Source organism: Hypanus sabinus, chromosome 8 (genome assembly GCF_030144855.1).
Source record: "Hypanus sabinus isolate sHypSab1 chromosome 8, sHypSab1.hap1, whole genome shotgun sequence".
Lineage (NCBI taxonomy): Eukaryota > Metazoa > Chordata > Chondrichthyes > Myliobatiformes > Dasyatidae > Hypanus > Hypanus sabinus.
Window position 1 is genome coordinate 77,962,497 of NC_082713.1, and position 13,904 is coordinate 77,976,400.

Below are 13,904 nucleotides of genomic sequence, written 5' to 3' on the forward strand. Positions count from 1 at the left end.
CAGCATGAATAGACGATTGGCTGACTGGCAGAAAGCAAAGAGTGGGAATAACATTAACATACATATAATGTTGGAGGAAGTCAGGTCAGGCAGTACGTATCTATGGATAGCAATAAAGAGCTGATCGTTCAGGAAGAGATGCATCATCAGGCCCGATGAAGGGTCTCGGCCTGAAACAACAGCTCTTTATTCCTTTGCTGGTCAGCTGCCAGTGACTAGTGGTTTTCCATTGATGTCAGTGTTGAGGAAGCAGGGGTTCTGCAGAAGGACTTGGACAGATCAGGAAATAGGAAAAGAAGTGGCAGAATGAATACAGTGTAGTGAAGTGTATGGTCAGACATTTTGCTAGAAGGAATAAAGATATAGATTATTTTCTAAATGTGGAACAATTTCATAAACCAGAGGTACAAAGGGACTTGGGTGTCCTTGTGTAAGATTCCCGAAAGGTTAACTTGCAGGTTGAGATGGACTTTTCTCTTATTGCACATGGCAACTTTATTAACTACACCTGCACATCCATTCATTAATGCAAGTATCTAATTAACCAATCATCTGGCAGCAATTCAATGCATAAAAGCATGCAGACATGCTCAGGAGGAAGGAAGGAAAATCCAATGTTAGCTTTTGTTTTGAGAGGACTAGAATATTATAGGAAGGATGTGATATTCAGGCTTCATACAACATTAGTCTGACCATACTTCATGTTCTCTGAGCATTTAGGGGCCCCATACCTATGAAAAGATATGCTACTATTTCAGACGGACAGGAGAATATTCACAAGAATGTCACAGGGATTGAAAGAGTTAACATATGAGACGTGGTTGATAGCTCTGGGCCTGTAGTCATGGGAGTTTAGAACAATAGTGATGGGGTGGGGGCAATCTCATTGAAACTTACAAAAATATTGAAAGGCCTAGTTACAGTGGAGATGAAGAGGATGTTTCCAACAGCGGGAGTGTCTAGTTCCAGAGGTCACAGGCTCTGAGTCGAAGGGTGTCCCTTTAGAATGAAGATGAATTTCTTTCAAAAGAGGTTGGTGAATCTGTGGAATTCCTTGCTACAGATGTCTGTGGAGGCATGTTGTTTGGTAAATTAGTCCTCATTAGTAAGGGCATCAAAGATTATGGGGAGAAAGTAGGGGAATGGGGTTAAGAAAAACAATACCGCTATGATGAAATGGCAGAACAGACTCAAAGGGGCAAATTACCTAATTCTGCTTCTACGTCTTGTGGCCTGAAATGATGTTTGTGTTTGTTTCTTTTGCATCTTCACTTGTACTTCTCCTTTCCTGTGACACAGTAAGTTATCCATCCCTCTGAGTAGACTGGCCCTCAGAGCAATGTCTTCATTCCACTTAATTCCCCGCAACTTGTTATTCATTGTACACCTGTCTATCAACTGAGACACCCTGTAATTCACCTTCAACCAACCTACACATCAAATATTTACATTGGCCAGCTAACATTACAACTCTGTGTTGTTGACAAATGAGAGGAAACTACAGCAACTCAGTAAACCTATTTGACCACAAATAGAATATTTCAACTTCTGTAGACAGAACCAGAGCAAACGATTGAACCTGAGATGCAGGTTGTTACTGATAAATCAACTCAGCTGAATGATATCAATACAACATTCACTAACAGTGCCACACTCAACTAGTTTTAGTGCGTCATAAATGCCTTCCTTTCACTACAGGGCCAAAAGTGTAATGCTTGCTGGAGGACAAAATTCAATTTCATTTGCAACGAAGCTAAACCAGTTCCTACCTGCATATAACACAACATACAGTGAGGTGGTGATATGGTGGGTTGGGTAGTGCAGCTAATTCACTCGTCCAGTAAACTCAGTTTAATTCTCTGTGTTTTGTGTGTGTGGAGTTTAAACATTCTTTCTGTGACAATCTCAGTTTCCTATGGGCCACCCGCTTTCCCCTGCATTCTGAAGATCTGTTGTATGATAAATCCATTGGGGACATGTTGGACTGGTGAAAGATATAGGACTGAAGGAAATAAAAGGGTGTCAGTCCTGGAGTTACAAAAAATCTCACGGCCTGAATATTTCCAGATGTCTTAAGTCAACATGTGAAGTGGAAATAACAATCATAATAACTTGAAAATATGAAAGTGATGGGAAACATTCAGATATGGGATAATCAAAACAATGTTAACCGTCGCTCAGCTGAAAAATCTCCAAAGAAAGAGTATCTATCAACTTAACCTTAATATGACAGCAATATGGCTCAATTCCTCGCTGATCAAGTATTTGACAAGACCAGAAAAATGAAAATGGTGGCTGCAAGAGGAGGTATGGTATCCACCAGTGAGTGGTTTACCTGTTCACACCCCAAAGACCTTCCACTACCTGTGAGGCAGAATACAAATGCATGCAGGATTACCCCTCACTTTCCTATCACGAATCAGTCTCCAGCAGCACTCAAGAAGTTGGACTGGTGCACCATCTGCTACCCAAAACAGTCACACTTTCCACCAGTACCACACAGAGGATGAAGTGAATGGCACTCGCAGGATTTAATGATGCTGCCTGTTTATGCTATTCTCCAACAAAATGTCCACAAAGAGAATGAACCAGGGTTTTAGTGTGAGATAACATTTCCTCATGTATCTTCATCTCCATCATGCACCATGCTTACGAGGAAAGGTATCATTGTTCCTTTAATGTCACCAGGTCTACCTTGATGGAATCATCAACCATCCCCAAGATGGGATCTGATTTATCCAAAATGCAGCTTTTCAAGAAGAGAGGTCCCAGCTACATGCTCAAGGCTGTTAGGAACTTCTAATAACTGCTGTTCTCAATGTCAATACCCACATCTCAAAAACAAATAAAAGGGATTTAATCCACCAAACAGCCAGGGCTATCCTATTCTAAAGAGAAAGCTGAGCACTGTAGGCTTCTGCTCTGGCAGGTTTTGTTGATGCAGGAGAGCTGGGAAGAAACAATGTGCATAATTTCAGACCTACCTGGAGCTTGACCCTCCCATTCCTGATCTCTGTCTCTCGTTGGCTGGTCTGTATAATGATCCCGTGACTACAGAGCTTTAATTGGATAGTTGGGGAGCCTCTTTGTCTTTTCTTGTTTGATTTTTCCACTTCTGGAGGAGAAGACAGAATAAGTTGTGCTTTTTTTAATATACCAGTCATATCCTAGACTGAAAAGCAAATCACCAGTAATAATATTTGTCTTCATGCAAGCAACTAGAAAATACACAATCGTACTGTCTCACCTTGCCTTAGTCAACCTGAAGGAAGAGATTGTGAGGGTAGTTGTGCATCCTTCTCAATGTTCCAATGAAGAACGACCTATCATGAAGCTCAGGACATAGAAAACTGAAGCTGGGGGGGACGGCACGTGATGACGTAGGATCGAGACACTGGAACCCAGCTCTCCCGTAAAAAATCAATAAATTAATGTTTAAGTGAAGAAAATACTTTCTAAAAGTTACTTATAAACTACTCCGGATTCTTTCAAGTTATGCCTCACAAACAGAAGATGAAGAAAACTACTACCGTGAAGACAACGCAAGTTGGAACAGAATCAAGGCCCACTTCTGCCAAAGAACCGCGGGCTCAGGTACATTATACCACCGGTGATACAGAACAGGAGACTGCGGCATTATTGACTATTTCTAAAGGAAAAGATCAATGAGAACTGCGCAAACGTGAAGGAAGGAGCATGCGCAAATGGGAGCAACCAGAACTACAAATCCCAGTTACGACTGAAACTGAAAGTGAAAGTGAATCTGACTCAGATTCTTTGGAAAAATCAGACGAAGATGGAGGTAAAAGTTTTTCTGGAAATATAGAAAAGACTTTGATGCAAATAATGCGTAAATTAGAAAAATTAAACGCATTAAAAGTAATTTTAAAAAAGTGATAAATATGGAGATTATGTTTGATAAAATGACAAAGACAGGAAAAAATGGAAAAGAGAATTATAGATTTGGAAACTACAACGGAAGACATGGTTGAAAGAATGAAAAAAATGGAAGATGATATTACTGCCTGGACATCAGAAAGAAAACAATTCATGGAAAAAATTGATAAGCTTGAAAATTTTAGTAGATGAAACAATATTAAAATTGTTGGACTTAAAGAAGATATAGAAGGAGAAGATCCAATAAATTTTTTTCAAAAATGGATCCCTGAAAAATTGGAAATGGAAGAAACTCTAATTGAGATTGAAAGGGCTCATAGAGCCTTAAGGTCAAGACCTCAAGCTGATCAAAATCCAAGATCAATTTTGATAAAATGCTTAAGGTACCAAGATAAAGAAAAGATCCCGAAGGCGGCTGCCCAATGTGCCAGAAAGAGAAACGGGCCTTTGATGATAGAAGGGAAAGCAGTTCTTTTTTATCCTGATATAAGTTATAACCTTTTGAAGAGAAAGAAGGAATTTAAACCAGCGAAAAAAGTTTTATGGGAAAAGGGTTATAAATTTATAATGCGTCACCCAGCAACACTGATAATTTTTTTGGAGGAGGGAAAAAGAAGATTTTTTACCGATTATCGAGAAGCAGAGGAGTTTGCACAAAAACTTCCATCTATTTGCTAATTACACATAGAGATTTCCAAGTGTAATGGATTAAAGTTGAAGATAGAGACAGTGAATGGAAGTGATGGACATTTAAGGATGATACGGGGGAGAAAAGCAAAATTTTAGAAATACTAATTGAGAATAGTATTTTTTTCTTCTTATATATATACTTTTTTATGTTGCGGGGGGGCTGGGGAGCTTTGGATCGGTTACTGCGGGATTCACGTGTGTAATCATGGCGATCGCCATGACCCGTACAATAGAGGGGGGTAATGTTGTGTTCTTTTTTTTCACAACATTAGTAGGGGGGTATTTTGCTTTTTTCTTTATACTTTATTTTTCTTCTATCTTTCCGCCTGGATGATTGATGGGGACACACATAGCAACATGGAGAATCTTAAAAAGATTTCCCAAGATACCATGAAAATTGAAAGATTAGGTATTATTATAGATTGGAGTAACATAATTAAAAATAATGACTAATTTACTGAATTTTTAAAGTTTTAATGTTAATGGGCTTAATGGACCAGTGAAAAGAAAAAGAATTTTAACATACATTAAAAAAATGAAAACAGATATAGCTTTTTTACAAGAAACACATTTAACAGACATAGAACATCAGAAATTAAAAAGGGACTGGGTTGGAAATGCTATTGCAGCTTCATTTAATTCAAAGGCAAGAGGAGTTGCAATTTTGGTTAATAAAAATTTACCAATTAAAATACAAAACATATTAATTGATTCGGCGGGGAGATATGTAATTATACATTGTCACATTTTTTCAGAACTAAGGATACTTATGAATATTTATGCACCAAATGAAAATGATGTAAAATTTATACAAGAGGTATTTTTGAATTTGGCTAACGCACATGACAAAATATTAATAGGTGGAGATTTTAACTTTTGTCTAGATCCAGTTTTAGATAGATCAACAAAGGTTGTCACAAAATCAAAAGTAGTAAAATTAACTCTATCATGAAAGACTTAAATTTGATTGATATATGGAGAAGAATTAATCCAAAAGAAAGAGATTATTCATTTTATTCAAATAGACATAAAACATATTCAAGGATAGATTTTTTCCTTTTATCAACGAATATTCAAGATAGAGTGAAAAATATGGAATATAAAGTGAGAATATTATCAGATCATTCTCCTTTGATAATGACAATGACAATGATAGATAAAGAGGAATCAATTTATAGATGGAGATTTAATTCAATATTATTAAAACATCAATATTTTTGATTTTTGAAGATTATGAAAAAGCAGATTCAGTTCTTTTTAGATACAAATTCACATTCAGTTGATGATAAACTTATATTGTGCGAAGCAATGAAGGCATATTTAAGAGGTCAGATAATAAGTTAAACTTCTAAAATTAAGAAGGAACATATGATAGAAATAGATCAATTGGAAAAAGAGATTACAAAATTAGAAAAAGAATCTCAAAGAAATATGACAAGAAAAACGAAGACAACTTATTAATAAGAAGTTACAATATAATACACTTCAAAAAATATCGAACAGAAAAAGCAATTATGAGAACTAAACAGAGATATTATGAACTAGGTGAAAGATCACATAAGGTCCTTGCATGGCAATTAAAAACAGACCAGACTTCTAAAACAATAAATGCAATTCGAACAAGAGTAAATAAAATTACTTATAAACCTTTAGAAATTAATTAAATTTTTAAGAATTTTTATTCTGAGTTGTATAAATCAGAATCACAAAATGATAATGTCAAGATAGAAAGGTTTTTATCACAAGTAACTCTTCCAAAATTAAATACGTAAGAACAGAAGGGATTAGATATGCCTTTTACACTGAAAGAGGTCGAAGAAGCCCTAGGATCACTTCAAAGTAATAAATCTCCAGGAGAAGATGGTTTTCCGCCTGAATTTTATAAAAAGTTTAAAGATTTATTAATTCCTCCTTTTATGGAGTTAATACATCAAGCGGAAAGAACGCATAAACTTCCAGAATCTTTTTTGACGGCTATTTTAATAGTATTGCCAAAAAAAGATAGAGATCTTTTAAAGCCAGCATCATATAGACCTATTTCTTTATTAAACACTGATTATAAAATAATAGCAAAAACCTTATCTAACAGATTATCTAAATACTTACCAAAATTAGTACATATGGATCAAACAGGATTTATTAAAAATAGACAATCGGCAAATAATGTAACTCGGTTATTTAGTATAATTCATTTGGCGCAAAAGAGGGAGGAAATGAGTGTGGCAGTTGCTTTAGATGCAGAAAAAGCATTTGATAGATTGGAATGGGATTTTTTATTTAAGGTATTGGAAAAATATGTATTAGGAGTATCTTTTATAAATTGGATTAAAACCTTAAATACTAATCCCAAAGCTAAAGTAGTGACAAATGGTCAAATTTCAACACCATTTCAGTTAACAAGGTCAACTAGGCAAGGTTGTCCATTATCACCTGCTTTATTTGTGTTGGCGATAGAGCCATTAGCTGAATTAATTAGAATGGATCCAGATATTAAGGGTTTCAGAGTTAATCAGGAAGAATACAAGATTAACTTATTTGCTGATGATGTTCTGCTTTATTTAACAAACCCGTTGCACTCGGTGCGTAAATTATCCTCTAGATTAGAAGAATATGGGAAAATATCAGGTTATAAAATAAATTGGGATAAAAGTGAAATCTTACCTCTTACTAAAGGAGATTATAGTCAATGTCGATTAATAACTCAATTTAGATGGCCGGTAAATGGTATAAAATAATTTGGTATAAGAGTTGATAATGATATAAAGAACTTATATAATTTAAATTACTTACCATTATTGAAAAAATTCAAGAAGATCTTGATAAATGGATGGTCTTACCAATAACATTAGTAGGTAGAGTAAATACCATAAAAATGAATATATTCCCTAGACTACAATACTTATTTCAATCACTACCAATACAACTACCCCAGAAGTTTTTTCAAGAGTTAAATAAATACGTGAGGAAGTTTCTTTGGAAAGGTAAGATGTCAAGAATATTGTTGGAAAAATTGACATGGAAATTTGATCTAGGAGGGTTACAATGTCCAAATTTTAAGAATTATTATAAAGCAAATCAACTTAGATTTATTGCATCGTTTTTTGAGAGAGATAGACCAGCATGGATTAGAATAGAACTAGATAAAATAGGAGAAAATACACCAGATTTTATATATAAATGGGAATCTAAATGGATACGGGAAAAGAAAGAATCTCCTATATTAAAGCATTTGATTGACTTATGGAATAAGATAAATGTTGATGATGAGACAAAGAAATCTTTATTAGCAAAAAGATCTTTAATTCAAAATAGACTTATTCCTTTTACAATGGATAATCAACTTTTATATAATTGGTTTCAGAAAAGGGATTAGATGTATAGGAGATTGTTTTGAAGGAGGTATATTAATGTCATTTGATCAATTAAAGAATAAATATAAAGTATCAAACTACACTCTTTTTTGTTACTTCCAATTAAGGGCTTATTTAAGAGAAAAATTAGGTTATTGCCAAAATCTAATGAAATAAAACTTTAATTCAAAAAGGAAAGACTAAAAAATTTACCTCTTGTATGTATAGCTTGATTCAAAAACAGACAATTAAACAAGGAGTCTATAAGTCAAGACAAAAATGGGAAAGTGACTTGAATATTAAAATTCAAGAAACAAATTGGTCAAGACTATGTCTTGATAGTATGACAAATACAATAAATGTCCGGTTAAGATTAGTGCAATATAATTTTTTACATCAATTATATATTACATCACAAAAAATAAATAAATTAAACCCAAATTTATCCAATCAGTGTTTCCGATGTAAACAAGAAATTGGTACTTTTTTACATTCTACTTGGTCTTGTTCTAAAATTCAACCTTTTTGGACAAATTTAAGAGTTTTATTGGAACACAACTTCCACATAATCCAATATTATTTTTATTAGGTGACATTGAAGGGATAAAATCGAAACCCAAATTGAATAAGTATCAGAAAGAATTTATAAAAATTGCACTGGCAGTAGCCAAAAAGGCTATTGCAGTTACTTGGAAATCAGATGCATACTTAAGTATAGATTGTTGGAAGAATGAAATTTACAGTTGTATTCCACTTGAAAAAATTACTCACAATTTAAGAGATAAATATGAATCATTTTTGAAAATTTGGCTCCCTTATTTACAAAAGACAGGATTAAATATATAGGTTCTCCGAAGATAAAATAATTGGTTATTTGGGGAAAGAAATAAATATATATACGACAGTTATTACGAACTCCATGGAGCATGTGGGGATCTCCCGATATCCAGGCACTCTTTCTATTTTTTCTTTCTCTCTTTTTTTTCTGTAGGGATGTGAGGGGGGAGGGGTTAAGGGGAGGGGGGAAGGGTATATTTTTTTTTACATATTTTCTTTCTCTTCCTGTAATTATTTGAAAACTCAATAAAAAAAGTTTAAAAAAAAGAAAACTGAAGCTGAATGGGAATGGTCAAAATTGTCTGTGGAATTGTCAAACATCATGATAAATCAGTCACCATCTTGAAGTGAAGTGACAGAAACCCTTGTGCTGTAAAGTGCCACGTTACTGTCTCAATGGAAAGCCCGTGGCAATCATTTTGGGAAAAAGAGCATTTTTCACTCACACTCCCAGCAAATCACAGAAAGATGTTACTTCTGTAGACAGCAGATGTCAGTGAAATTGCAATTAAATTAAAATAAAAGCTAACTTGTCAAGTACCTTTTTTGCCTTCACAGATGGGAATAAAATACTAAAGATATAGTCAAATACTAAACTAAATCAAGAGGATGAAATTTTTCAGAGATGCGTCCATAAAGCATTGAGAAGTGAGAATATTGTGAGACAGTGTAACACCGTGGAGTGAATTCTAACTGGGGGCATTACTGTCTGGTATGGTGGTGGGTGGGTGACCACTGCACAGGCTCGAAAAAAGCAGCAGAAAGTTATAAACTCAGCCTTCTCCACCATTGGCACTCGTCTTCCCAATATCCATGACATCTTCAAGGAGCGATGCCTCAAAAAGGCAGCATCCATCATTACGGACCACCCCCCCCCCCCAGCCCCCAGTCAACAAGGGCATGCCGTCTTCTCACCATCAGGAAGGAAGTACAGGATCCTGAAGGCACACACTCAATGACACAACAACCTCTGTGCTGTTGAGATTTGAATGCTTATACAGATAAGATCTAGCCTTAATAGACTAGTGAGGCTGGGGAATTGTATTTTAGCACACCTATACTTTGCAGGACTACTGACACCCACCACCACTTCAATTTCTCTCCAACTGATCAGCATGCTTTTTATGACAAACCCATGCCTTCTGTTATAAGACCAGAAGACACAGGAATAGAATTAAGCCATTTGGCCCATCGAGTCTGCTCTGCCATTTCATCATGGCTGATCCAATTTTACTCTCAGCACCAATCTCCTGCCTTCTCCCCATATCCTTTCATGCCCTGACCAATCAAAAATCTATCAACCTCTGCCTTAAATATAGATAAAGACTTTGCCTCCATGGCTGTTTGTGGCAAAGAATTATACAGATTCACCACACTCTGGCTAAAGAAATTCCTCCTCATCTCCATTCTAAAAGGACAGACCTATATTCTGATGCTATGTCCTCTTCCACTGTAGGGAACATCATCTTCACATTCACTCTATTAAGGCCTTTCACCGCTGAATAGATTTCAAATACGTCACCCCTCATTCTTCCAAATGTTAGTGAATACAGGCCCAGAGCCATCAAACAATCTTCATATGACAAGCCATTCAATCCTGCAATAACTTTTGTGAATCTCCTTTGAATCCTCTCCAGTTTCAGCAGACCCTTTCTAAGATGAGGGGCCCAAATCTGCTCACAATACTCCAAGTGAGGCTTCACCAGTGCTTAACAAAGTCTCAACATTACATCTTTGCTTTATATTCTAGACCTCTTGAAATCAATGCCAACATTGCATTTGACTTCCCCACCTCTGACTCAACCTGCAAATTAAACTTTAGGGAATCCTGGAAAAGGACTCCAAAGTCACTTACTGCGTCAGTTTTTGGCATTTTCTCTCCACTTAGAAAACAGTCAACCCTTCCATTATTTTTTCTACCAAAGTGCACGACCGTACAATTTGCAACACTGTGTTCCATTTAACCGCTTCTTTTCCCATTCTCCTAGTCTTCCAAATCCTTCTATAGCCTCTCTACTTCCTCATAACTACCTGCCCCTCCATCTTCATATTTTTGGCAAACTTTGCAAAAAAAGCCATCAATTCCATCATCTAAATCATTGACATATTATGTAAAAAAAATTGGTTCCAACACAGACCCCTGTGAAGCACCACTAGTCACCAGCAGCCAGCCAGAAAAGGCCCCTTTATCTTCTCTTTGCTGGCAACCAATCAGTTACCGCTGTATCCATGCTAGAATCTTTCCTGTACTACCATGGCCTCGTAGCTTGTGAAGCAGCCTTATGTGTGTGCACCTTCTTAAAGGCCTTCTGACAAGTAAACAACATTAACCAATTCTCCTTCGTTTATCCTGTTTGTTATTTTTTCAAAGAATTTCAACAGGTTTGTCAGGCAAGATTTTCCCTTAAGGAAACCATGCTGACTTGGGCCTATTTATCATCTGCCTCCATTTACCCCGAAACCAGATCCTTAACAACCAGCTCCAACATTTTCTCAACCACTGAGGTCAAAGTAACTGGCCTATAGTTTCCCTCCTTCTGCCTCCCTCCCTTCTTGAAGCGTGGAATAGCATCTGCAATTTTCCAGTCTTCCAGAACCATTCCAGAATCTAGTGATTCTTGAAAGATCACTAGTAATCTCTCTACTATCTCTTCAGCCACCTCTTTCAGATCTCAGGGTTGTACACCATCTGGTCCAGGCGACCTATCTAACTTCAGACCTATCAGTTTCCCAAAGAACCTTCTCTCTAGTAATGGTAACTTCCCACACTTCATCTATATACTACTAAAATTCTCATGCTCTGTTTGTGACCTGCAATTAGCCCAAATGGTGCATTATAGTGGCACTTTTTTGCCTAAATCGACTTAAAATGCGCTAACCTAAGTTCAGGGTTATATATTTGTATAAAATTGCTCATTCGTCAGTCACCAGGCCCCACTTTCCACAACCCGAGCCAATTCCAGCTTTAATGGAAACAGTGACATGACACCACGTGGCATGCGCACGGCCAGCCTCAGCAGCGCCTCACGATGCTCACAGCAACGACACAACCCGCAGCAAAAGGGCAGGGCTATCATATCCATTTAAGAGAGCGCCAACCACATCATCAAGAAAAACCAGCATCCTGGAGGATTTGGTGTTACTGCTTCGTATCTCCTATCCAGCAATAGGGTAAAAAAATATGGACAGCGTAATTATGCCGCATGGAAAGAGAAGGGGGACATTACGGTCAAGAGATGACGACAAACGTCGTCGGGAAGTGGCAAGGAGAGGGAGAGAACAAGAATTTGATGAGGCCAGGGCCGCACGACTCCAGTATCAAAGAGTCAGGTCAAAAAAAGATGAGAGAAGAAGAGACAGAGAAGGAGAGGTATGCACGTCTCCAAAATGACAACAATAGGCACAGAAGGAGGAAAGAACAAGAATTGGATCAGGCCAGGGCCACATGACTCCAGGATCAGAGAGAAAGAACAAATGGTAGAAGAGATGAAAGTGTTGTGCATCCCCAGAATGACAAAAACAGGCAGAGAAGGAGGAGAGAGGAAGAGGGGAAAGATCAACTCGAGATTATGTGGCAAAGAGTAATTATTGCAAGAGTTGCTGAAGACGATAATGGCCACTTTCGATGACAATACCTCGACAGAGAAAGAGCAAGGCAAAATGTACAACTCGCACGGCATAACATTTCTGCTGATGACCAGAGTATGCTCTCACTGTCATGCCTTCCTGTTCACTGGAGAAACTGCAAATTTCCGCTGTATGAAGGGAAAGGTCAGGATAGGCAATTGGAACCTCTACCCAATGGACCTCAATTTATACAGCAATGATGAACCTATTGCAAACAAGTTCAGGAAGAACATCAGACAATACAATTGCCTCTTCCAACTGACATCCTTTGTGCCAAAGAAGTCCTTCCAATGAGGAATGGATGGAATCCTTCTGTGATTATTCAAGACTAAATCCATCATCACATCGGACATTTAATGCCAGACTCCAACCAGCAAGCCCGATTCCTTCAAATTTATTTCCTGGATCCTCAAGACAGCATAGGATTGAGAATGGGGATACTACAGAATGATGGAATTCAACATGAGATTGTTGAATTATTGGAAAACCTACAACGAAACCTGTACATTGCATCCCTTCAACTTGCAAAAGAACAAATTTGAGGCATGCCAAGGCATCCATTGTCATTGATCCTGACCGGAGACTGGCACGAGCATGAGAGATTTAATGCACAAATTGCCAACGAAGTCGCTGTCATTATACCAAACAGCACCAAATCTTAAGCAAAATCACGACACATTGTGTTGAAAGAATGAGTATGTGATTTGCAAATAATTTCAGAGTCCCATCACTCATATGACAGCTTTCAAAACATACTTTCCTTTCCACTTGGAGATGATGGCTGGCATCATCAACTCTGAATAACAAACAACAAGAAACTGATGGCAATGCACTATTATGTGTATCGAATAATGAACCATGAGAATAAGTTTAATAACCTCAGAGGAGGACATCTATTCCAATAATACTTGGTCAACATGGCTGCTAAGTTTGAAGGCGAGAGGCTGAGCTACATCCGAATGAATCAAGCAACCTTGAGATCAACAACATACAGAGGCCTGCGTGATGCATTGAATGATGATGAGTTAAGAAACATCTGAAGCTGCATCATCCGCTCCTCAACATTTGTCGCGTGTATACCATTTCTCCACAAAGTGGTTACCTCTACTATTTGAGACTTCTTCTTCATCACATAAAGGGACCAGTATCTTTTAATACTTAATTGTCACCAAACAATTGATACTAGAGCATACAATCATCACAGTGATATTCTGAATCATTGAAAACACATGATGGAGATATCTTCCCATCATTCAAAGATGTCTGCAGAGAGAGAGGATTGTTGCAAGCTGACGATCATTGGCAGCAAACTATGGAAGAAGCAGAGAGAACAAGAATACCCAGAGCAATGAAAAATTTGTTTTTAGTCTTGCTAACAAACACTGACATCAACAATCCACAGCAATTGCAGAACTGGTTCAAGAATGCAATGTTTGAAGATAGGAGAACTATCAATGATCCTAATATCATGATCGATGAGAGGCATCCTGGACAAGCTCTTCT

General features: G+C 37.1%; 1 protein-coding gene across 1 annotated transcript in view; it reads right to left on the reverse strand.

The window, feature by feature from the left end:
* The window catches only part of LOC132398250 (interferon-inducible GTPase 5-like), a 36,275-nt gene that overhangs the window by 12,685 nt on the left and 9,686 nt on the right, over window positions 1-13,904 (reverse strand). Inside the window, exon 2 of the mRNA XM_059977388.1 lies at window positions 2,985-3,115. Coding sequence (XP_059833371.1) covers window positions 2,985-3,004 — 20 coding nt within the window. The 5' untranslated portion in view covers window positions 3,005-3,115. The remainder of the gene's footprint in view (window positions 1-2,984; window positions 3,116-13,904) is intronic.